Below are 24,305 nucleotides of genomic sequence, written 5' to 3' on the forward strand. Positions count from 1 at the left end.
AGCTGGAGTCAGGCTGCATGGGAATCCCAGATTGATAGATCTAATGGCTCTTTGCACTGAACCTAAAAATTATATGGGTCCCTTCACCCTTTCTCCCTTCTTCTTTGCTACTTGACGTGGCCTAAAGATTCCTTGTGGGAGCTTCAGTGTTTTTAATTTCCTGCACCCTACAACACCTACACATGCTGTTGTCAAAACCTGCAGCACCCTTCACACACACTGATAAACTGTGAACATATCACATTGTCTTTAAGGTTTTTGTGTCCTGTTTTTATTGGATTAAGGTCTGTAGGTATATATACAAACACGCATTTCAATATATGAGCACTAATGCTCTCTCTCATAAAGCGTATGAAAAATGGCACAAATGCCCTTGCAACTCTAGCATCTGAACCTCCTACATAGAAAGGTTTGCGTGATCTGTGAAAATTCACACACTACCTATTGTCTGAGAGGAATGTGAGAGAGATATGCAGGATCCTTGAGTACACACCCAGAAATGCTTGATGAGCTGTACTATCCGCAAACATACAGAAACATTCTGCTTTTGTTTGTAATCATCAAATCATGCCCAGAGGGCAGGATCTGTCACGCCAGCAGGTTCTGTCTTTTACACAACAAATCGAAATGATTTTACTCACTTACAATGAACTCACAGTTGAAAATCTGTATTTTATTTGAGCAGTTTCCTCTGTGTGCCAGTGCAGAGAAAATTAAGCATTTTAGGGAAAGTATTTTACAACACAATCAGCATCGTATCATAATCTATGTCAGTTTTGTTGTACATGTGACTTTACGTCACAGCAACATAAAATTAAACCTGATTCCTAACTAGGGGGGTCTAATGTAAATAACATTAATAATATAATAAAGACAGATTGGAGACAGGAATGTAGTTTTAAAGTGATCCAATCCATCACCTCATTTGCTTATTTCATGACCTAGGTGTGTCAGTTTGTTTGACATTTTACTCATCAGCACAAGAGCATAACCTGTTCAGACAGGCACCTCTAAAGCTTGTTGTGTGAAAGTAATAATTAATAACCTGTCTGAGGTGTTAAATGTTTAAACTGTCACGACACACATAAATAAATAGTCCTACTTATGAATAACTCTTTTACTTATATGAATATTTTTTTTTATTCCAATGAGTAGCAGTTTAGAACTATTCTCTGGAAACACACAAAAAAAGTAACACTGGCACTTCCAAAGCAATTTTTATTACTATTAACACACATCGTAAACGCATGTAATCTGTCCATCCGCTCTAGACGACCCCTCTGAATATGTAGACACACTATGACATAACTTAGACAACACTTACTGCGCCATTTGAGTGGGGAGAATCTGTATGGTGTCAAGTGATTGGGTATCACAATGTAACCTCACAATCCCACATGATGGCACAATCTCAGAATTAGCAGGACACAAACGACGCATCCCAGTTATATGGGCCATATACGTTGGCAAACACACTTACTTCATCTGCCAAATCCCTAAATTAACACCTTTTTGGTGAGAAAGCTCAATTTGGAACACATCACACCAACACCACAGCTGGCATTCAAGGGTAAAATTAATTACTTCAGATACATGTGCTTCCTCTCAAAGTGGCAGACTTATTTGCATTGAGGAACATTCAGCAGAAGTAATCGATGCACACACAAAATACGGCCACCCAATGACCCCGGCCCCGTCTCAAAGTCCCTCCCCATCCCCAAAGCCCTGACGGCTCAGCCATGCATGGAGGAACAAACACAGGTAGCAAGAGCAAATCAGACTGCAACAAAACACAGAAACATGAATGGGAAGCATTACAATGACAGGCTGGATGCAGGACAATGGGCCCCGACATTAAACAAACGGCAAATCCCAGGATGGGCTGCGGGAGTATGATACAGATTACAGGCACCTACTCCCTGCTTGGGGAACAGGGGAGAAGGAGAAAAAAGGACACAATATTGCAATCTGACAGCTGACGTCTTCATATAAATGTATGAATTTACATTCCAATTAGAGGAAATTTACATCTTAATCACAGAGAGCAGTGTGTCGGTCCCTCGGTTAGTGTGTTGCTACGGTAATGAGGTGGGATGCTGCTGTGCTCTCTCATCCAGACAGTGATCTGTCAGCAGACGACACCTCCCTGTTATGAGGGAGCTGCACCCTTAAATGCAACCGCCACCACAATCCGGTAATATCCGTTGAAATCTGTCTTAAATACCAACAAGGTGTGAGCTGCCACCCGAGGATAATATGCCAAATATGGAGTTTGAAAAACATCAAACATATCTTAAATACAGTGCATTGAACCAGGAGTGTCTTTAACTGTCACTCAAGTGACAAGCTTTTAGTACTCTATGGCATTCCATTTCTAATTTCCATACTAATAATGGGTTTATTATCTTTAATGGTTTGACTTTGTTTTATGGCATTTGAAATGGATGGTGAAGCCGTCTGTGGAATTACTCAAACATATCATGTCATCGAATCACATGCTTCTCCGGTACTGACAAAAGCAAAGTGAATGCGTGAGATGGAAGGATTGTGCATGTATCATCAATATCCTTCTGGTCATCATTTACATCAATGTAAATCATAGCGTCCAAGCTCACCCTCAAGGAAAGCACACACTGAGTCGGTCGAGGGCGTGTGTCTACTTGCGAGGAGAGAAGAAAAAAAAGGCAGACAGTGCAGATAGTTGAGAGGAAACAGTAAAAGTCTGCTCAAGGAACTTCTTGTTCAAGTTTGTAAAACTTTAGAGGACCCTTCTTGTGGTTTAATTCCATTAGTAGACAAGAGCTGCTGGTTTGAGGTTTTGGAAGTGAAACCACACACAAGCCTAAAGCCTGGGCATGCTTCTTTTATAAGCTGAGAACAATGCCCCACTGGTATCATTTTTAATAAGTCCAGAAAAAGACAACATTTAATGAAAACTTCAGCATTGAAACTTTGCTGAAACAACTTCCTTCCAGTGCAATAAATTACTGGTAGAGCAGCACTGATTGCTGACAATGCAATCAGGAGCAGCAGATTAGCTACCACCACATAGGAGAGCACATAAATCAGTTTAACACAGTCCTTTGCCATCTTCACGCTTGACTTTAATACAGGGATGTGTGAACAAAAAATTGGAGGTAAATGAGGCATGGCTTCTTTATCACCTACCTCGTAGCCAATCAGGCCTCTCCCGTCAGAGACACTGTTCTAATGGCTGATATCTATGGAAGCAGCCTATTACTGGATACTGCCTGTAATTAAGACAAGTCAGATTACACCAGGCCAGTGCCTCTTCTCTGATATGTAGGCTGCCATTAAGGCCAGAAGTGGTGATTCACTTGTACACTGCATTGAGAAAAGGTAGAAAGCTTGTGTGGCTCCAAAAAGAAAAAGAAAGGGACTCTGAAAAATGTTGCGTGTCCAGAGTAGATGCCAAATGTGTCTCCAAATATGACATGGGGTGATATGTGAAGCATGGCTGGGATTTCACTTTAGCCTGCAGGGTGTTAGGCACTTATCTCACATATTCTAACGTTGCAGATTGATTCCCACAGCAGTGCTGCTGTGTCTCCGACCACCCAAATGAGATTGCCTATCTGAGGGGGGGGGGGGACAAATGAGGTTCAGCAATTGAGTTTAGCTTGAATGTTGAGTACAACATCTCAGAACAGGCACCAGCTTACAAGATGCCAAACTGACTAGCAGCAAATGAGGTGAAAAGGGTGAACGTGAAGGCTGTTAAGTTGGGATAAGGGCTCTGGATGTAGAGAGAGCAACACTCTTAAAAAGCTCACTATGATTAAAAAAAGAGGAGTAGAGGGAGGCAAACTCTGACAAAAGAAAAGAGTGAAAGGGAGAACAAGTGAGTTTGAGATGGGAAAGCACTTCTGTCTGTACAGAGTGACCTTACTCACACTCTACCTACTCTAATATTCACCACTACACATGCTTTTGTGTGCTATTCCTCGGCCATCTAAGCACGCAAACCCTCCTCTCAATACACACACTACTCAGTTTCACTAGCTGGTTCGAGACTTGCACTTTTACATTCAAAGACACACACACAAACCCCAAGATGTATTATCTATTGAGAGGTGTGGACGATTCACTGTACTGATTTAATTATAATTTTGTCCATTACATCTCCTGTTTTCTTGTAAGATGTCTGTCGATGCAGAAAGCTCAAACGAAAACTGCTGAGTAGTGCTTTTAAGGACATGCATCAAAGGAGCCTGTTAACTTACAGGTCCTATGAGAGCCATCACTCAATAAAACTTTGCAACAGAGACATAAAAAGAATATTTCTACCATATCTTTGAGTGAACAAACTCCTGATTTTCTTCAAACTTTTTGAATCTAGCAATTAAGGCAAAGTGTATGTTTGCCTTGCTGTTTCCTCAAATACAGTAATGAAACAGGAATTAAAGAATTAAAACAAAACTAATGTTATAATGCACTGTCAGGATTAAATGCATGGTAAACTTGCTCATACAGGCACATAAAAGGGTGATGGCGAAAGCATACATGACGTCCCCATACTACAACTACAACAACAACAGTCTGTGTAAGTGAGCGTACAACATTAGGTCAGCCATCAGATCATTTCCCTCTCCAAACATGAAGCCTTTAAAAGATGTGAAACTCCAGGCCCTGGATCTTTTCACACCAATGAATTGCAACTCACATAGAAGAAAAGGAGGCAGGGAATGACAGAGCAAAAAAGACTCCATAATGGCCAAATATATTTATGATGAGGGGATCGAGCTGAAATATACCTGATTTCATTTGATTCAAAGAAATCTTTCCTGACAGAAAATATACTTGTCTGAGGAAAAAAAAAAAAAAGATTCATAAGAATCTTCAGACTAACATATGGAGTAACCTTTGTGGTCTTCCGGGACTTGGGGGGGTTGGCGGTGGGGTGACATGGGGAGGGGTCTAACGCTCAGAGGACCGTAGGCACGCTAGGGAGAGGTGAGCTGTCACCCCCCATTACGATCACTGCCTGAGCTCAGAAAGGGGGAGGGGTAGGAGGAGAGCGGGCAAAAAGAAAAAAGAAAAAAAAAAGAAAATACTGGTTCCTCGCTAACCGCCATCTAGAGCCATCCCCGGGCCTCAGAACCCTCAGTCTACAACTGCCTCCTGGGAAACACTTGCACGCAAGTCCTCCTCATCCCCAGCTAGCGTTTGGGCATAATGTGTGTGGGGGTAATGGGAGGAGTTCCTGTGTGTTGTTGGGCTGTGTAAGCAGAATGTATGGATTTTGAGTAACAAAAGAACAACTGTGCATGTTTTCTTACATGCTTCAGCGTGAAGGAATATACTGATATGCAGTTTAGTTGGATTAATAAAAAGAAGAAAGAGCATATTTGAGTGGCTCATTGGGATAAGACTCGGAGCAGAAATGCTTTCGATAATCAGCAGATGACTCATAATCAATAATAATAATAATAAGTGCCAGAATATGTACACTTCAAAAAAGTATTTTTCAAAACTATGTCCAAGATGGCAGTGAAACTTAAGAAAAAAATAATACTGGCATGGCGGCTTGAGCACAGCAAAGACACATAAAGACGTTTTAGTGAATTATGTAACGCATGACATGGGACAATATTATATGCCAGTGGATAAGAACCTTGCCTCAGATTTGACCTTTTGCTGCCTTTTGTGTGAGTTTGGGAGAGCACTGCTTAGGCGCATTCTGTTCCCCAGATCCCACTCCTAACACCCCTGTCACTCATCATCACTCATCATTGTTGGGGACAAAAGGAAAGTTTAGTTAAGCCACACACTGGAGTATTCTCCCACCCGGTGCCTCCCCCCACCTTCACACATTCACGTATGTGTGTTAGGTAGAAAACACATACACACACACACACACACACATTGGCGAATGCACAAAGAAAACCGTTATATTTTTTCTACATAAACACAAGACCACTGACTCACACAAGCACATTCATGGATGGGGGTCGCAAAATTTTTCGATAAGGTGCCATCACCTTGCCCTCTAACTTGCCTTTTGAAGTGCAGTCTTGTCCTTCGAATGGCCCTCTGACTCATCTGCTGGGTGTAATTAAAGTCTATTCAGGGCTCTATATGTGTCCTAACTATCCTCCATCATCTGGCCTGGGCCTTTCAATAGCCACCTGTGAACTCTGAAGGACAGGGACACTTGCCCTCATAAAATTCATGAGCACTGCTACTACATTCAGCAGCCAGCCAACTTCTCTCAATGGCCAACACCACTTTAAATAACTCTGTGTTGACTGTTAGGTGAATCCTTTTTAAATACAACCATATTCACAGTAGCAGGGGTTAAGTAGCTCCCGTGATTAGCTGAAACAAATGCCTTTATGGTGTGCTTAGTGATAAAGAGAAAGACACAGGATCAAGAGACACAATTTGTTTTCGTCAAGACTCATTGAGGGACAGCTGACAGAGAAAGCATTTAGAAAAAGGCTAGTGTTCTAGCAACTTTAAGCCTACTTTTTTGTGACGCAAACAAATGAATGAAGTAAGCACACATATTCTGTTGAGGAGTCGAGAAATGATTGACTCCTCAAAGTGACACTGTCTCCTCCTGTGGAGAGACCTTTCATGGAAACAAGTCTCATGTTGTGAAAAACTGGTCACTTGTCTTTGAAAAACTAACTGTTAAAAGACATTTTAACTGTCAACCTCCACGGATGCAGCTTCCTGTTGCCTCCAACAAGTGTATGTCAATATAACCAAACACACAATGCAAATGTTGATAACAAATCTTTACATTTATGATTTCAGCTGACTGATCTCAAAAGTGGCAGATGAGAAGAACTGGGTCTTACCCTCCTTAAACAGAGTATAGTATCCAGTTCATATTAATATAAAATGATGTGACCACTCTTTACGTAATATGATGGTAAAAATGCACAATTTTGTTGTCTTCCATACTATTAAAGATGGAGAGGAAGAGACCTAATAGTTTTAGAAAACAAATGTTTAGTAAAACAACCTGAACATTTGTGTGGACTGCATGCCATCAGACACATTATCTGCATTCTCAAATGTGTTCACCCTACAAGCATCACAATACACATAAACACTGGGCAGACACACAGAGAAATGCATACACACACACTCCTCCTCCTGACCCCATCAGGACACTGAGCGGTGAGAGTGTGGGAAAGTTATTTTTAGGACCCAAGCAGAGAGCCTTCCTGAGTTTGATGCTCCTGCTCCGGATCAACATTCCACCTTTGAACCACTCCGGCCACGGAGCTGTTTGTGCCCATGATGGCAATTTTAAGTTTCACTGTGGATCAACAGCAGTGAGGGGACCATTTCAGTTTGGCTGGTTTAGAATTACACCAACTAAAACAGGTTTGTATTTAGTCAAGTCTCAATAACAATGACGCTGACAGAGGACTGGATAATTTAACACGAGTGTAGATACCAACATGTAGCTTTTTTAAATCACATGCAGGAGGGCAAATATAATGACTAAGAATGAAATGAAACATTTGTTAGATAAACTTCATTTTATTACTGGATCCTGTGTTATTAGTTTATTAGTCTCAACAACAAAGTCCAAGTATTAGGTTTACACACCCAAGGATTAAAAATAAATGGTGAACTATGCTTGACTGAGGAAAAACATTAGAGGTTTTGCACAGGATAAATAAGACTTAGAGTAGGACCTAGGGCAAAATTAGGCACTATTTTCTAAAGCTTAGGATGTAACAATAAAATGATTCAGAAGCCAAGATACAGTGAAGACCGAGTTCATTGGCACCAGGGGGCCTATGGCTCCCCAGTCACTACCATTATGCTAATGGCGAGCCCTCTCTGAACACACTTACAAATACCCTACAGTACCACAAGACCCTGTGGATGTAGGGTGGCATGTAAGTTACAGCCTCTTTTCCTTTCTTTCTCTAATGGGAGCTGAAGACAAGTAAGGCTACTTTAATCAGGTCTGAGTCCAATGTGGCCAGTCTAGTCTGATGGGGGCTGAGTGGTGCATGGACTATGTTAAGGGTTCACTGCTCACTGATGAAACAGCTTCACTTCCAGGGCGAGTTCAGGCAGACCACACTCTTACTCAGTCTGGCAGGAGGAATACATATGCCCTGTTTTGTTTTCCTTTAATACTGCCTGTTTGCAAGAAATGTTTCGGCATTGTGTTAGTATAGTATAGAGCAGCACCTTTGGAAAAGTCCCAGATATTCTCTTACTGAGCTTTGACCCAACTACGGAAAGCACAACTGCTACTACTTTTTCTCCCTAGGCGTTTGACAATAAAACAACACTTATTGGGCAGTGTTTTAGCCAGTGTGCCTAATGAATTTCTTAACCTTGACCTTGTCAGGACAAGCACATCCTCCATGCCTTGACTTGACTTCAGATCACCAAGTCACTGCAGGGGGCCAAATCTGCACTTCCAGCCATAAAACTCAATGGATTCTTTGTCTCTTTGGAGATTTGGTTTCAGGATTCTCAAACAATAGATTTATCAAAGATCAGTATTCATGAAGTCAACAAACAAATCCAAAAGACATGCACATGTCTGCACCCCCACACACACTCGAGACTCAGCACAGAGACCTTACAAGCTGAACCTTTTCAAACACTTGCACATTTGCAGAATAGATAAAATCCCTGTTAAATAATAGATGCAAATCTGATGCATGTTGTGAATATTGTTCGGCTGAGGGGTCCGATCGCGTGCCACAGACTGGCCTGCAGTGGGCTCTCTCCCTCTCTCTGTCTCATACACGCTCAAACCATAAGCCCGCCTCATTCCAAAATGCGGCAGAGTCTGGTGTACACCAAGGGAGGAAGTATAAATTATTCAACTGGAATATTATTCCAAAAGGTCCATTCCCATCTGATCGTAATCCCCAAGGCAGGTGTAGGAATCACAGGCAGATGTATAGTGAATGTAAGGATTTTTCATCCTCCTAATAGGTTCAGGACATCCAATAAGCCTATTATATTGTATTCAGTTTACTCACAGTCTGCAAATAGTCATTGTGATCCACTAATGGAAGTAAATATTAAATGACCCAGTTCTTTCTCCATACGAGTTCTTTTCAACATTGGCTGTTCTCTGATCTTTAGTACCAAGCATTATTTAAGACATGAGGAAGCAGATATACGATCAGGCATGGAATACAAACAAACATATAAACAAATACACAAACAAGCCCCAAGGACTGGGTCTCTGTCTAACTCATTTTGCATTCTACAATTCTTTCTTTCCCTCTCTTTTTATTTCTCTCTCAATAAGACGGTTTGGTGCCTCTGAGGAAAAGCCCTCATTTTAATTAGACCTGACCTGAGAATCACTTAACTGCTTCTCTCCGCTTATGCCTCCCCCCTCCTCTCCAAGCTTTCGCTCTGTTCCTCACATAGGTCCATTAACACCCTTCCCTCGGCACCCACAGGCTTCAACAGGGGGCAGACACAGGCGTTGTCTTAAAGACATTTTGAGGACATGCCAAGAAACATTAACCTACTCTACACACCTCCCTCGGACTCTTTCAGTTCGGCTTCTTTCAGTTCTTTCACTCTTCTTCTACTCAACATCATCATCATGCTGCTCCCTCTCTTTGCTTGTACAAAGTTCATGTCTTATGGGATGGAAAGTCATTGGACAACTCAAGATGTTTGCATGATTGCAACTGGCCATGTAAAGGTTAATAATAAAGTGCACAGTCAATATGGCAATCAAAATTTATGTTTAATTACTTTTAACACAGGACTTTGACATGAGGCGTCCATGTTTGTTTACTTTTTTTGGAACTTATTTGTGGGTGTTCAGGCTGAAAACAGCATGCCTTAAAACAGCCCAGAGGCTGCATTGGTGGGGTGTTGTATCAGGTATGATGAAATACAATCCAGGACATCCAGTTTGAGTAAATGATCCATGGGTTTAAAGGCATATCAGTTGCCAAAACATTGCAGGTTTTAACAACTCACACTGGCAATGTCAAAATGGCAATTATTTTGTCTTTCACTGTGGCGATTATGGCACAAACAGTAGAAATACAGTGCTCATTTCACAAGCCTGTTAAGCCTGTTTCAACTTTTTAATCAGACTTTTTTCAACTTTATCACCAGTCAACCGTGCGATTTGCCCTTTGCCTTAGTTGGTTGAAGATAAACGAGAGGGCAGTTTGACCACGGCCATATTCAGCATTGAGAAAAATCTCAGTTTCTCCATTTTTAATTTGGACTTGGATGTTGGCTGAATTGAATTTACAAGTTAGAAACTGTGAATTACAATAATCCCTACACTAGTCAATGTGGCATAATCTGACCTCATCCTTCACTCTCCCATATTTCTTTTACTGAGTCTCACCAATGCAGATTTTAAAATGACACCAAAAATAAAAAATCATTAAGATAAAGCTTCTGAAAAAAAAAAGAAAAATTCTCAAGATAAGATTTTTTTCCTTAAAGCCACTGCATGTGTACAGATTATGCAGCCATCCAAGCTAGTCAGTGCGACAGACACCTCCAAATAGCCTCTCTAAGAGAAGACTAATTTGACACAAATCCCTGTCTTATACTGTATTTGACCCTGTGACCTGTAGCTGGCACCCCAGTACCCCACAGGCACATTTCCTGTCAGTTTAAAGGGTCAAACAAAGGTAAGGAGAATGTAATTGCGTACCATCTGCATTCTTCAGAGCTTCATCCTTAAAGCATCTTGCATTGTGAAACTAGTGACAGAAGCCTGTGTCGGCTTAATAAGAGTAAGTGAGAAAATTCTCACACACGTTGCGTGCCACATGTGTGCATGCGTGTGTCTCTCAAATATGTGCTTGTGCCGCAGCACAAACGGCAATATCTCTCTGTGTGGGAGTTAGCAATGTTTGTGTGTATGCGTCTATCAGTATGTGTTAATCTTGTCTAAACACCTAACACTCCCCTACCTGCTCAAACAGGGCCATGGGTTAATTCTGGCTTCAGGCGTCATGGCTAATAACTGCTCATCAACCGCAGTTTGAACTCTCTGAGACGCCAACTGTTACTGTGGTAACCTTATCACCAAAACAACAGAACCTTGATGATGCTGCTAGAGTGTAGGATTGGGAATAAATGAACTAAAACAAATCAAATTTAGAAAAATCAATGATTACAAATAGCTAAATACACTAGGCTGAATTCATTGACCATACCTGGATATGTACTGTGTGCTGGTACACAAATGCTTTTCCGTGTTCCTCAGGTGCTAGGTGATAGAACATGAGTCAAACAGCAGTTAATAAATTAGTTACCAGCATGACGTGCACAGTTGGCATGTAGCTGGCTGACTCAACTGTTGAGAAGCCAGCGCTGTCAATCATCTGTCATTCACCCACACCATATGACAAATTAATCCAGATAGATGAAACACAGATTAAGGATATATTTGCTGCATTCAAAATATGGACAGGCAGTCAGAAGGTTAAAGGAGGGCATTGCAGATGGAGAGGTGCCATGACGGATGTATGCAAGAAGAAAGACTGTGAACTCTGCAGGAAAAAAAAACTCAGTAAGAGAATGTTGTATTATATGGCCCCAGGCAGAAGAGTCCTGTAGGTTGAGTAAATGAGGTGATTAGCAGGGATGGTGTGAGCTGTCACACTTCAGACACTGAGCTTAGAATCCAATCATCATCTCATGTGTCAATCAGTGGCCCACTGAGTCAGTGGTCCAACAGGTTTAAACACAGTGTATGATGAGCCACGTAGTCAGAGCAATAGTAGTCCTGCATGAAAATGTATGCACAGGTATACGGATATGAACCGCTGCCTCTGCAACAAGGGACGCAGAGCCAACATGCACTCATACCTTTGTGACATCTCCATCTAAAGTGATGTTAATGACAGCTTATCACAGTGCCAGGGAACACAAAATGAGAACGTAATAGTGGATAACAATAACTAATCTGTTTTGATTGATTTGATGCATGACTGGTGATGCTCTGGGAAATTCCCTGACACATAGCAAGGTCTTATGGCCAAGGATTGTGACTGACATTTCATAATAAGTAGGTCCCTTGCGTCAGCAATTGCAGCCATTTTTTAATTTTGAAAAGTCCTACGTGGATATCACTCTGATTTTCTTTTAATGCTTTGTGTGTGAGGGCAATACAAGAGTATGGTGACCATTCAACAAGAAACTCCAATAAAGCTACTTAAACAAGGAAGGCAGACAAAGCTCGATCTTTACAATGTACTGCTGGGATATATGACACAGTATCCAGGCCCCACAGAGCTAAAGAGATGCTCAAGGCCTCGGCCCCCTGGCCTGACCAATACAGAGGCCTAATTAAAAGACCACTGAGGATACCCACCTTGACTTTTACGAACCTTATAAATCTATACTAGAGTGGCCTATTCAGGGGGTCAGAGAAAGGAGGGGGAGCAGGCCAATGCAGACATGAGAAAGGGTTAGAAGGATGGTGAAGGCTGGCAGAAAATGAGAAGGGGTTGACCGTAGGATGTGGAGAAGGTTTGGGGGGTGGGGTGGGCATTCCTCTCCCCCCCCTCACCTCCTGCCTGAGACAATAGGACTCACTGAGAGCCAAGGACCAGAGGGTGTGATAAGGTAATGATAATGTAATGAGGACCAATCATGAGCCTGAGCTAAGAGGAGGGCCCCTTAATTTGTCTCTAGAGTGGTAGTTCAGTGACAGATTGATTGCTCTGAGTGAGAGTGATGATGTCACACATGCAAAATGGATACATCTCGGACAGGAAGAGAAAGAGGATGACAAATCATAAATCAAAATTAAAGAAGAAAGGGGAAGGCCATACAGTCCTGTGCTGTGTATATGCCCTATACTCCATACAGGCTCAAAATGGCCACGTTAATCAATTTAAGATATGATGCATTGAAGACTTGTAACCACCCTATGTAAAGGAAAACATTTGTTGTGTTTTTCTGCCCTCAGACCTCAATCCAATGTGTCTCAGAGAATGTGACAAAGCCCTTTGGCTATCACACTAAAGAAGGCGATAGGGCATTAAGGCAAAGTGAGCAAAGCCCAACCTGCTGGCAGCCGAACAAAACGCAGTTTCAGTGGTAATTAAAGGTGCTATATTTAAGTTCCTGAAGAGTTCTACAAATTTTATGTATAAATCACTTTTCATTACTAATTTGCAAACAGGTTGAAACACAACTTAAAAAACGAGCCTTTCCACAACTTTGTGGATTGCCTGTTGACTGATTTCTATGTAAAGGAAAAATTTTCCAAGAAAATCCGAAGGATGTGATGACGCTCCAGGGTGCCTTCTCTCTCCGCTTCCCTAAATCTGTGTGCAACACTAGCTAATGTGAGCTTAGAAATTAAGTCTGTTCAGGTCAACAAACGACTGGACCCACATCAAAGTCAAAGCTAACGTTACTGCAAAGCATGTTCAATATATTATGACGGGCTGTCGATTAGCTCAGTTGGTAGAGCATCCATCCCATATACAAAGCCTTGCCGCAGCGGCCCAGGGTTTGAATCTGACCTGTGGCCCTTTGCTGCATGTCATTCCCCATCTCTCTCTCCCCACATTCCTGTCGCTCTTCAGTTGTCTCTATCAAAAATAAAGCTTGAAAAAAAGAGAAAAATATATATTATGACATTGTGGTTTTAGTTGGTTGACACAAGCTCGCTTTTAATATTGGCAAATTTGCCTAGCACTGTCTTGGGTTGATAACATCAGCTAATTCATTCACACAGGACTGGTAAATTGGTTGGTCAGTTGTAGCAGCCCTTGCATGTGATAACATATGAACCAGAAAGGAGTTTCTCTTCTCTGAACAGAATAAAGACTTGCAGCACCATGGGACAGCAACAACTTGATGTGCCAATCATGTACTTAACTGAAAATGAGCTGATTGAGCAGTATCAGGATTTTAACAACAAAAGTCATTGAAAAGATTTCCCAAAAGAAGAACCGCCATGACTCCTTTCTCTTCAAGTGAGCTTTGAAATGATGAATGAAAGAATTTTTGTTTTATTTTGTTCTCATAGCATAGTATATATTTGTAATCTGATTACATTAGGTCACTTTTCTTATGGTCATGGCTCGATGTAATGCTGAATTGAAGGCTTGAGGCAAAACTCACTGCAGCTGAACTGTTTAATCCTATTTTTAATCCATGCCTCCCTCTTCCTCCAGTCCTCTTCTGCACTCCGCCCTACTGCATTCGGTTTAAACATGGGTTCGCGCCAAATGCCACTCCTCTTCTTCTCCTATTGCTATCCTTCAGCGTGCCAGCAGTGTTTGAATGACCATGACACTGCCTCAATTTACTTTGTCCGGCAGTGTCTTGTAGTTATGCTATAGATATTGATAGATCCTATGCTCTAAAATATTTATTATTATTGTTGAAGCGATATATTATCAAAATCGTGCAATTTTCTCATCCTGCATCTGTAAAAAGTAGCTGTTAGCCCACCACCACAAAATGCTACTGATCACACTTATAGACTACAGTGTAAGGTAGAACTGCTGTCTGTTGCCCCCAGGTCACAGCTGTTGCCAGCTGGGGAGTGAAAGAATAGAGACCTGCCAGATAAAGCAAGCAGCACCTCCTGTACGTATCTTGTTCCCTTGAGAGCTATTGGGGCTTAAAATGTTTTTGACAGTGCAACCCTGTTTTGCTCAATCATGGATGGTTGTGGGACGTGTCTCTGCATCACTATCATGTCTGTGATTAATTCATACTCCTTTAGTATATCAAAATTAAAATACCAATGTTTCAAGTTACTGCATATTCATGAATATAGACAGACATTTTTCTCACTCTGCTGCCTCTTGACATAGCACTGGAGTAAGTGTGGCAACAACAGTGTATAATCAATAGCTTCACCTTTGATTTTGACACCCAATAACAGACAAAAGTAAAGACAGGCTGGCAGAACAAACGTGAGATACTACTCCTCTTTATCATCTGTGCTGAATGATAGAGCACACAATGGCTTTCTTCATAGATTACTTTGTCTATAAATTCAGCTCTTGTCAGCTCGTTAATGTTTAAATGACAACTTATGAAAACACATTAGAGTATAAAATAAAATTATTTTATAGAATAAAATTGGAGAAACAAAATAAAATAAAAAAATCTGACTGAGAGAGTGTGGAAACACTGTTTTGTTCATGAAGAAACCCTTGGTATGCTGAGTAACCTTGACAACATACCTCAATACTGAACTGTTTTCTCTTTAGCTTGAAGGCCAGGTCCTTGTGATCAGGAAGTTTACTTGCCAGACAGTTCAGGTGAGGAACTTGGCGTACGTGCAGAAGGCCTGTGAATGACAGCAAGAGTAGATTGAAAAAGAAAAGTGACATATTCCAGTCCACGCTCCATGTGTGAACTTCAAATAGTGCAAATTATAGAGAATCACGTCTTAAAAGTAATTTTTTTCCTCTGTCTAAATCACACATACAAGATTCACAATAAATTACTTCACTTCCCCAAGAATTCAACCAACATTATTACTCAGTACACTTATTTTGAAGGAAAATTGCTCATTTCTAGGGGTGCACTGATTTCGTTTGTTACATACACTTGCACATGTATGTCCCCTTTTGTTTTACACTGCAATCTCTATTTAAATCGGGCAACTGCTAAAAAAAAAAATAATAATAACTGAAAAAAATAATACCCCAATTTTGTACTATCTAACCTAACCTTAACTTGTTTTCACTTGAAACAGGCATGACACCTTCAGGGGTCCACCTAAAGTTTTTGAAACTGTTCAATTTTTCTTTATTTAATTAATGTTGTATGTATGTATGTATGTATGTTAGACATCTACATGTGTACTAAGCATCATGGTTACAACAGTAAAACTCCACTGGCAGAAATGAGAAATATGGTGTTATTGCAGCGAAATAAAACGTATCACTGTTAGTTCAGACAAAACTACCAAACAAACTATAAACATTTCTATAGTGACATTCCTACTCTCTTCTTTTTTCCCTACAGGCTAAAGCATCGGTGTACTGTAAAGAGATTTTTACAATTAGAGGACACAAAAGAATAATGAAGGACAGAACACAAACATACACGCTCAGAATTCCTGAAAATGACAGGAGGAAGCTTTGAGCATTTTTTTTTACTCATCATATATTATTTTCTGTCACAATAAAGTTATGTTTTCAAAAACTGTAAAAAGTACTGTAGGAGTGGGGTGGTATAAATGAGCGTGAGAGAGAAAAGAAGAGATGGAGGGAGTAATGGAGAAAGGGAGACAGACAGAGAAAGTGGGGGATGGTGGGTTCTCTCCTCTGTGCACTTGGGTGATTTCCCCTTGCCTGATTTGCAGTGACAGGCTTCCCAGCATGCTTTGAGCAGACCTGAACTGCTGCCGCAAACATGCACGCACGCGCATCCGCACGCACTCTCACACTTGTACCAGATGCGTTTGCACTCATGAACACACATCAAAACAATCATGCACATAAATGTATTTCATAACCCAACCAGAATTTCGCTGGCTGGTTAAACACAAATGCAAATATGTTCTTGAACAAGAAATTCAAACAATATTAAGTGCAAATTCCAAACATTTTTGGAAGACAAAATTATTTTAATGATAAACTCCAACACTCATTTTGACTGAGTTTACAATCCACCTGCCTTTACAATGCAGGGGAATGTGATTGCTATGGAATACGTTATTTAAATAAAACATGCTGTTGGATGAAACCAAAATCTGCCATTGAATGTTTTTACCCCTCATCCCTACATCTGTCACAACCAGGGCTGTCTAACCCAAGGAGGGGAGGGAGGGGAGGAATGAGAGGAAAAGCGCAAGAGTGAGTGGGAGAGTTCGAAAGGTAAGGCTAAAAATACTCCACTCGCTTAAACTGACCTTTATGTGTGAAGAGTGTGATAGAGCGATAGAAAATAAGGAAGCGAACGGGAGAAAGAGGGAATGGTAAAACCATAAAGAAAAAGTGATGCTGAGGACCAGGAGAGCAGGGACAAACTATGTTGCACACCCTCCTCCTCTTTCTCCGTTTCTGTCTCCCCAACCGTCCCTTACTGGTGTCCTCTTCCCCCCTCTGAAAGCCTTGCCCTCCATTTATTAGCAGTGCATGCTGGCCATGGAGACATTGAGCGAGGGATAGAGAGATAGAGGCAGAGAGGAAGAGAGAGTGATGGTGAGAATATCGATTCCCCAGTGTTGGTCTGCTCTGCTCCAAAGCCTCAGGGGTATGGGACAGGGGATGGAGAGGGGGCGAGGCGAGATGGAGAGGGAGAGAGGCTCTGCTGGAGGGGAGGGGGGGTAGCAGGGATGGAGGGGGTGAGGGTGCGAGGGAGAGGGGGTACAGCGTGGCAGCTGAATCCCCCCCGGCCTGTCTACTGAGGAGCACGTCTGATTGAGCAGCAGCACACTAACGCGCACTGACAGCCTGGCCTGCAAGGGGGCTGCCCTGCCTCCATCCACAGCACAGCCCCAGCCTTAATGCACTGCCTCTGTGTATGTGCATGTATTTGTTGGAAAAGAGACAGAAAGATAAGCGAGTGTGTGTGTGTGTGTGTGTGTGTGCGTTTGTTCTTACCATGGTAATCTTTGTAGAGAGGGTTGGTCTCTCTCTCTGAGCCTTTGAATGATTCCAGGGCTATGGCATTGTCACATAGCCTGGTTATGCTGCCCATTAGAGCTCTGTCCTGTAGGACCAAGAGAGTGAGAGAGAGGGAGAGAGGGGGAGTGAGAGGGAGAGAGAGGAGACAGAGAGAAACATGAGCAGGTAATTAAAAGCCTCCTGACGGGCCATCAGTGTTGCAATTAAATTAGGTCATCATTTCCCGTGGCCAGGTCATTTCTGCCCATGGCTTAGGTGAGGGTGATGAGATATAGAGGGGAAAGAGCACTGACAGGGGTTACAGGTGTTGTCGGGGCAGGCAAATGGACATCCACCTTACATCAGGCATACATCTACAAAAGTGGCATGGGAAAAGTTAGCGGCAACCCACTGGTATTATTTTACTTCATCAAGCAACAATTTGAATAAAAAGGCTCACAATTAATGCACACACTCAAACTCACACTCAGCAGGGGTGGAGGGGAAACAGCAGCAGCAGAGGCTTGATGGGGAGAGCTCCCCCTACTGGTTAGGTCAGTGACTTGAATACAAAGTGGACAGAATTGGGAGTGAATACAGTAGATAGAAAGAACGAAGGAGAAATATACAAAAGGGGGGGAGGAAGAAGGTACAGAGAGTGGAGAGGGTGGAGAGAGAGGGACATTGGGATGGAGGGAAAGAGGGAGTCTTGCATTATTAATCCTTTTGCCTCTTGAATCATTCACATCCTTCTCTCTGTGTTGGCTGCCACCGCCTAATGCAGTTTTCATGCCTTCATGTCTTTTCCCCACTCTTTCTTCCTTCTTTTCATTTTTGTCCTACTTTTAAAGTATGCATATCCCACAAGTCAGGGCCACCAGCACTTTAAGGCTATGTGAGGCCACACTAATGCAGCAATTAAAGTCAGTGTAAGAGTTTGGCTACAACAAATTATTCAAAACACTAATGCTACAGTATGGCAAATTGTGTCTATGCAGGTGAGAGGGTTAGCTTAGGCTACTTTATCTGTGCTTTTGTCTGGGCCATAATATGTTTCCTGTGCTTACTTAGGGATCCAGAGTGTCCACACACAGGGCAGAATGATGCCAGTAAGACATGTGCATGTGCTCCACAGCTCCTTGAGTTTAAGGAGGTGATCAGGGAACTGCACATCTTTTAAAAGTCCTATTTATAATTGATAAGTGGCTCAAAAGAGTCACAACAGTTCTGTGATGAAAGTCTGTGCTGGTATTGTTTTCTCAGATTTCATCAGTGCAAATCCCATGAACACCCTGAGAATCAGCTGACTATCACTGAATGACGTTCATCCCATCCTGCAGTATCTTACCACACCTTAAACCACAGTCACTGATGAACCCCAATTTTATCACAGTTGATTGGCTCAGATGTATGGCTCAGTGCATGACTTATTGCGTGTGTACAGAATCAGACTGAAAACAATTCAATACATCACTATGAAGGTGGCAGGGAGGACTTTATGTCTTGGGAGAGTGTAGTCTATATATATGTACACATTTATTTTCAGTCATATATATATGACAGAAAATAAATGCATACCACTTCCAAGGCTAGAAATGGAAACAAATGTGTTTTAATCTGGTAACAATGGCATAGTTTTTCATTGAACTTCTGATATGACAGTTGTAGGTACAATAATGATTATATGGTTACATGCCCTGTTTCAAAATCTGCAATGTAACCATTTTTAAAGGCAAAGCTCCCTGCCCAGTTGCAGCAAAAGATGTTCAAACTACAGATTTTAATTGTATTGTATTTTACATCCCCACATGAAATGTACTCAACAGTTGAACCACTAAGTAACACTAGTAATAGCAGCTGATTTTAATTTAATATTAATTACATTTAATATTTCACAGACTAACTGATTAATTAAGAAAACTATCTGCAGAAATTAATATAACAATATAATTGTTAGTTGCAGCTCTAAAGTTAAATAAAAGAAATAAAATTAAAGAAAACATTAATTGATAATTGATGGTTAATTTCTGTAGAGGGTTGTAGGGTTTTGTAGCCCCACTCAAGTACTATACTATTCTGCCTACCCAGGACCAGTCCAAACCCTGAGTGTAAATATTTGCATAGGTCAGGACAACACTTAGTCTGAGCAGCAGGTGAGGTGTATATGGGTGCATTTAGGGAATAGTGTGTATTCTGTGTTTGCGTGTGTTTACTTGTTGGGATGGGGCATGGGGGAAAGAGACTGTATGAAGGAAGGAGGACCAAGCTAGGACAAGCTTAATTAATGTTTCAGATGGACTGTGGCACCGGGCTGCTGTGAGGAGGCTTTCAGTGAGTTGCTCAACTTCCCAAGCTGCTCAATAATAGATATAGAGTCCAGGGCGGTCTCGGCCAGCTAACCCACTGCTACTAGTCTAGACAGTCTTCTGAAGGCCACATTTTGTTAACTAAGCTAATTATCTAAGCAAAGGCGGTAGCAAAAAAGAAGCTAACGTGTCAACTCTTAAAATGAGCATGAACATGGTGGTGACTTCCGCTGATCAATTAGAATCTTTTCATATGACAACAACATCAAGTGAGACTAAAGTAATCATAAGGTCATTTCATTGATGCCCATCTTAACAGCCTCTCATTACCTCCATGTTGGCTTCGTCACCCAACACCTGATTCAGTCCAAAATTTCCCCCTCTCCTCTTCTTCCCCCGCTCATTCACTTCACTCCCCAGGGTGGAGAAGGGGGAGGAGACAGATTAAGGGTTTGGAGGCCAGGCCAGAGAGGGACATGGGGACCGCTCCCACCACAGCTGACATCTGCTAGTTAGCCACTCTACCTTTTTTGACTAGGCCAAGATCGCTGTGCGCTAGCAATATAGGCTTCAAGCCAGACCATGTTGTGACAACACAGCTGTTCTGAAAGTTAAGCATCGACCTACATCTTTGTATGAAGGGTCACAGAAAATGTAGCTTCCATGCTCTTTTGAATGAGGAAGTAGGGTGTTTGAGGTGAAGGCGAGATGAAACACTTTGGAAGAAAGTCTCAGATGGCTTTTGATGCGAGTTTGCTTCTATGGTCGACTGTCTGGGGGAGGGCTGTGGTTTGCCATATGCCTCAGCAGATGACTCCACCTTCACACTGAGAGGCCAGACTGTACACAGACGCCTGCACGCAGACTTATAACCCCCCCCCAAACACACATACACACACACAGCAAGAGACACACAACTACAAGGAGAGATATTTGTAAGTGAATAAAATGCATACAAACACTCACACCATGTACAGCTTCAAGTAATTAAAAACACAAACAAACAAACATAGATTTAGAGGCCTTTGAATGAAGTGTGCACTTGACTGTGTCTGTTGGGGGGAGTGAGGCGTGGGGGAAGAGGCCCCTTGCAGGCCTGAGTCATACCAGGGTGAGACTGAACAGGGTCAAGATGAGGCCCCGATACAAAAGACTTCAAACTTTCTACCCCATTAATGAACAAGACAAAGCAAAAGTACATGGGCCAAGCATTAACTCATGCTCAAAAAATCCTGATTATCTATTATCTTGAATTCAAGTTTAGCACATTATCCATCCCTGCATGTGTTGATAATTGGTTTAGGACACAACAGAGAAGGAAAGACAAAGTGAAGAGCAGAGTAAAGCAGTTATTACTTGAATGTCATGGTATTCCTGAATTGCCACAAATCTCAGAAAATAAACTGATAATAACGACTCTCAACTAATTAAAATAGAATAAAAAGTGCATTTATCAGTTATATATGAGATCATAAAGTAATTGCTTATTATATAAGTTACATTAACTGTGCCTAACTGTTCTCATGTGTCAAACGTCGTCTTACCTGGATGAGGTGTGAAGGCACAGTAACTACTGCAACAGACAGCGATGACCTTAGCAAAGCACGCAGTCCGTAGAGAAAGGAAGTGAGGGCATGGACGTTCTTAGGGTTGTCATGGCAACACAAGTCATCGCCCCACAGAGCTGAGCCAAGAGAGTGGAGCCCAATTCGCAGGATGTTGCGTGACTTTGTCTATGAGAAGAAGAAAAAGAAAAAAAAACTAAGAAATAAGAAAGAGTCAGGAATACTAAAACTGTGTAAAAAACAAACTTCAGTGACACAGTTTGATTTCATTTTGAGTTTTTACAGTGCGGATAATGATGTCTGCTTTGGGGTTATTTTGGAAAGGTGCTTTGGGTAGTATTCCCAAACTCTGGGAGAGAGCGACTGAACAGTCTGCTCACCAGCACAGACGATCGGAAAACAGTGCCCAAACGTGACTGGACACAACTGCCCAATCACAGAGGCCATCTGACACACGCACAATGGACCTGTCAGACAGGCTTCCAATATGGCCGCCACCCAGAAACCCCAGCACATTCTTGGCACAACAGCGATGCTCTGCAGCCAAGGGGGCCTGGGTAAGGGTGGAGTGCCTTCCCTTGGACCCCCCCCACACACACAGACTACCACAAGAGATCAACAGCAACCCACTCTCATGAAGACAGAGAAAAAGTGGCCAAACAGTAGTGGGATATATATCACTGAAACTGAAAGAATGAAGGAGCCTGTCCAAACTGTGAGAGGGTTTTTAACCTTTGGTACAATTGCCTTTTATTTGGGGTTTCTTCAGGATGGCTCCTGATTACCGAGGTGAGAGCCAAGAGTGATTAACAAAGCTCTGGCCTAAAATCTGGTTACTTTTTTCCTTTTTTTTTTTCCTCCCAACCTCTCTTCTCTTTTATCCCTCCCCCTCTATTATCTCCTCCGCCCCGCTCCCCATCGCTTCCTCTCCCAACAGTATGACCTAAGCTTCGTTTGGATCTGGATCAGAATCACAGGCATCTAAGAAAAATAAACCCCATTGTTTCTGGGAGTTTTCCACAGTTGGCTCATAGTTTCCCAAAAGGAGGACTCTCACACTAGACTCTACATTCATCCTCCTTAACACCATTCAACATCAATGCTGTATCTTTATATATTAAGTATTAGAGATCTGTGTGTGTCTTTGTCATTATTAAATGTCCCCTCTCTTTGTTTATCTGGCTTTGCCTACACAGGTCCATGTCTGCAGCCCAGCAGGGGGGGGATCTGTGGTAACAAGCCTGTTGCTGTGGCATCAAGAGGAGAGGCCAAACTTAACTCCTATAGTTTAGCCTATAGAAAAATCAGGGAACAGTGCCAGTAGAGTCTAGCCAAGGACCAGAGGCCAGCCATATAGGCTACAGCCAGCCTGGGACCACAACCTAATCACCAGCCAGTCTCTGTGGAGACTCACAGTCCTGCTGCCGCCTCGGTCCCACTTGTCTCAAAAGACTCCAAACAATATGCTCAGGGAGATTAACCCTTGTTCTAATCTGTTATGTACATAACACAGTTAATATAATAAATCTGCATCTTGTTACCAGTCCATGATGGCAGATTAACAAATAAACATACACACACTGATCACCCATACTGGGCATTCTTGTGCCAGAGCCCATGTCGCTCTGTGCCGGTCTGCATTCCTGGACTGTGCCAACAGCATGTCAGGCGGCCACACTGCTTTAATGATGTCAGCAGTTAATCTGGCGTGTGAGTGACAGCGCTCGGGGAGGGAGGGTGGGGGGTACTGGAGGTAAATCCTATGTGTGAGTGACAGGGGGGAGAGGTGGCTCCAGGTGACGAGCAGAGGGGTCACAGAATGTAGGTGAACAAGGAAGACAGAACACAAAGAACATACGCACACACACTATTACTGTATATATACAGTATACATACAATACAGAGAGGCACATCACAGAGTTAACAGGATTAGATTTGGCCCAGCAGATGGGGCCATCAATGTTTCTGGCATTCTGTGGAGGACTGATGATTATTAAAAACATGTATGTCAAAGGTAAGACACACACAGCTGGGACACACAGGTGAGGCTAACCCGAGCAGGTGAAAGAGAGGTTAACAGACTTGAGAAAAGTGGTGGCTGTGACAAAAGAGATATAGGTCACAGAGATATGGGTTTTTTTTTATTCTCTGCATATCTGCAACATAATAATTTAAATAGTTTGATGAAGGTACAACAAGCAGACATTTGCAACCTGAAAATATTAGCACCAGCAAGTCAAAGAGTTCACCTTTAATGACATTCAGTGAATGTAGGAATGTAGAATGCACACCTGTCCTTTGTGCTGATTACTGCTAGAGGCAACTTACAGCATACCTTACTGCATTTCAGCAAGGTTTCCTACCAATCAAAGTGCCAAACCACAAACAAATCCACAAACACAGACAGGTTGAATAATAGTTCTAATAATAGTAGGTAATAATAGTCTGTAGATCTGATTAATGGAATTGATATGTGCGACCAAATTAGACTGCCTTTTGCTACAAATATGGAAACAGTCAAACTCAAACAAGCTGAAGTGGTCAAAGATTGGTGGCCTGAGGTGGACAATTTTTCTTGTTCAGCTGCTTTGTCGGCTATTTTGACTGCTTCCATAAACATATACACTGAGTATGATTGCTGTTTGGTGAAACAAATTTCAAGAAAGTTGTAGCTGCAGAACATATGTGGCAAATATCTCAGGTTGAAAGAAACGAGCGCATACTCTTCTTACCATTGGGGCTGCTACATCAAAGCCCTCCCTGTGTATGACCTCCTGAAGTGACTTCAGCAACGCAGAGTAGGACTCAAGCATGGTACTGAAAAGAGCACAGGACAGAGAAGAGAGTGGACATAGTGGAGGAGACAACCAGAAAGAGAACACAAAAGG

General features: G+C 42.1%; 1 protein-coding gene across 4 annotated transcripts in view; it reads right to left on the minus strand.

Moving 5' to 3' along the window:
• Positions 1 to 24,305, minus strand: part of elp4 (elongator acetyltransferase complex subunit 4) — a 50,056-nt gene that overhangs the window by 14,170 nt on the left and 11,581 nt on the right. For all 4 annotated transcript variants that reach the window (XM_027281686.1, XM_027281685.1, XM_027281687.1 and 1 more), the window contains exons 6-9: positions 24,150 to 24,234; positions 21,397 to 21,585; positions 17,544 to 17,652; positions 15,171 to 15,277 (exon numbers count right to left, since the gene is read on the minus strand). In XM_027281686.1, the coding sequence (XP_027137487.1) occupies positions 15,171 to 15,277; positions 17,544 to 17,652; positions 21,397 to 21,585; positions 24,150 to 24,234 (490 nt within the window). The remainder of the gene's footprint in view (positions 1 to 15,170; positions 15,278 to 17,543; positions 17,653 to 21,396; positions 21,586 to 24,149; positions 24,235 to 24,305) is intronic.

Source organism: Larimichthys crocea, chromosome VIII, assembly GCF_000972845.2.
Source record: "Larimichthys crocea isolate SSNF chromosome VIII, L_crocea_2.0, whole genome shotgun sequence".
Lineage (NCBI taxonomy): Eukaryota > Metazoa > Chordata > Actinopteri > Sciaenidae > Larimichthys > Larimichthys crocea.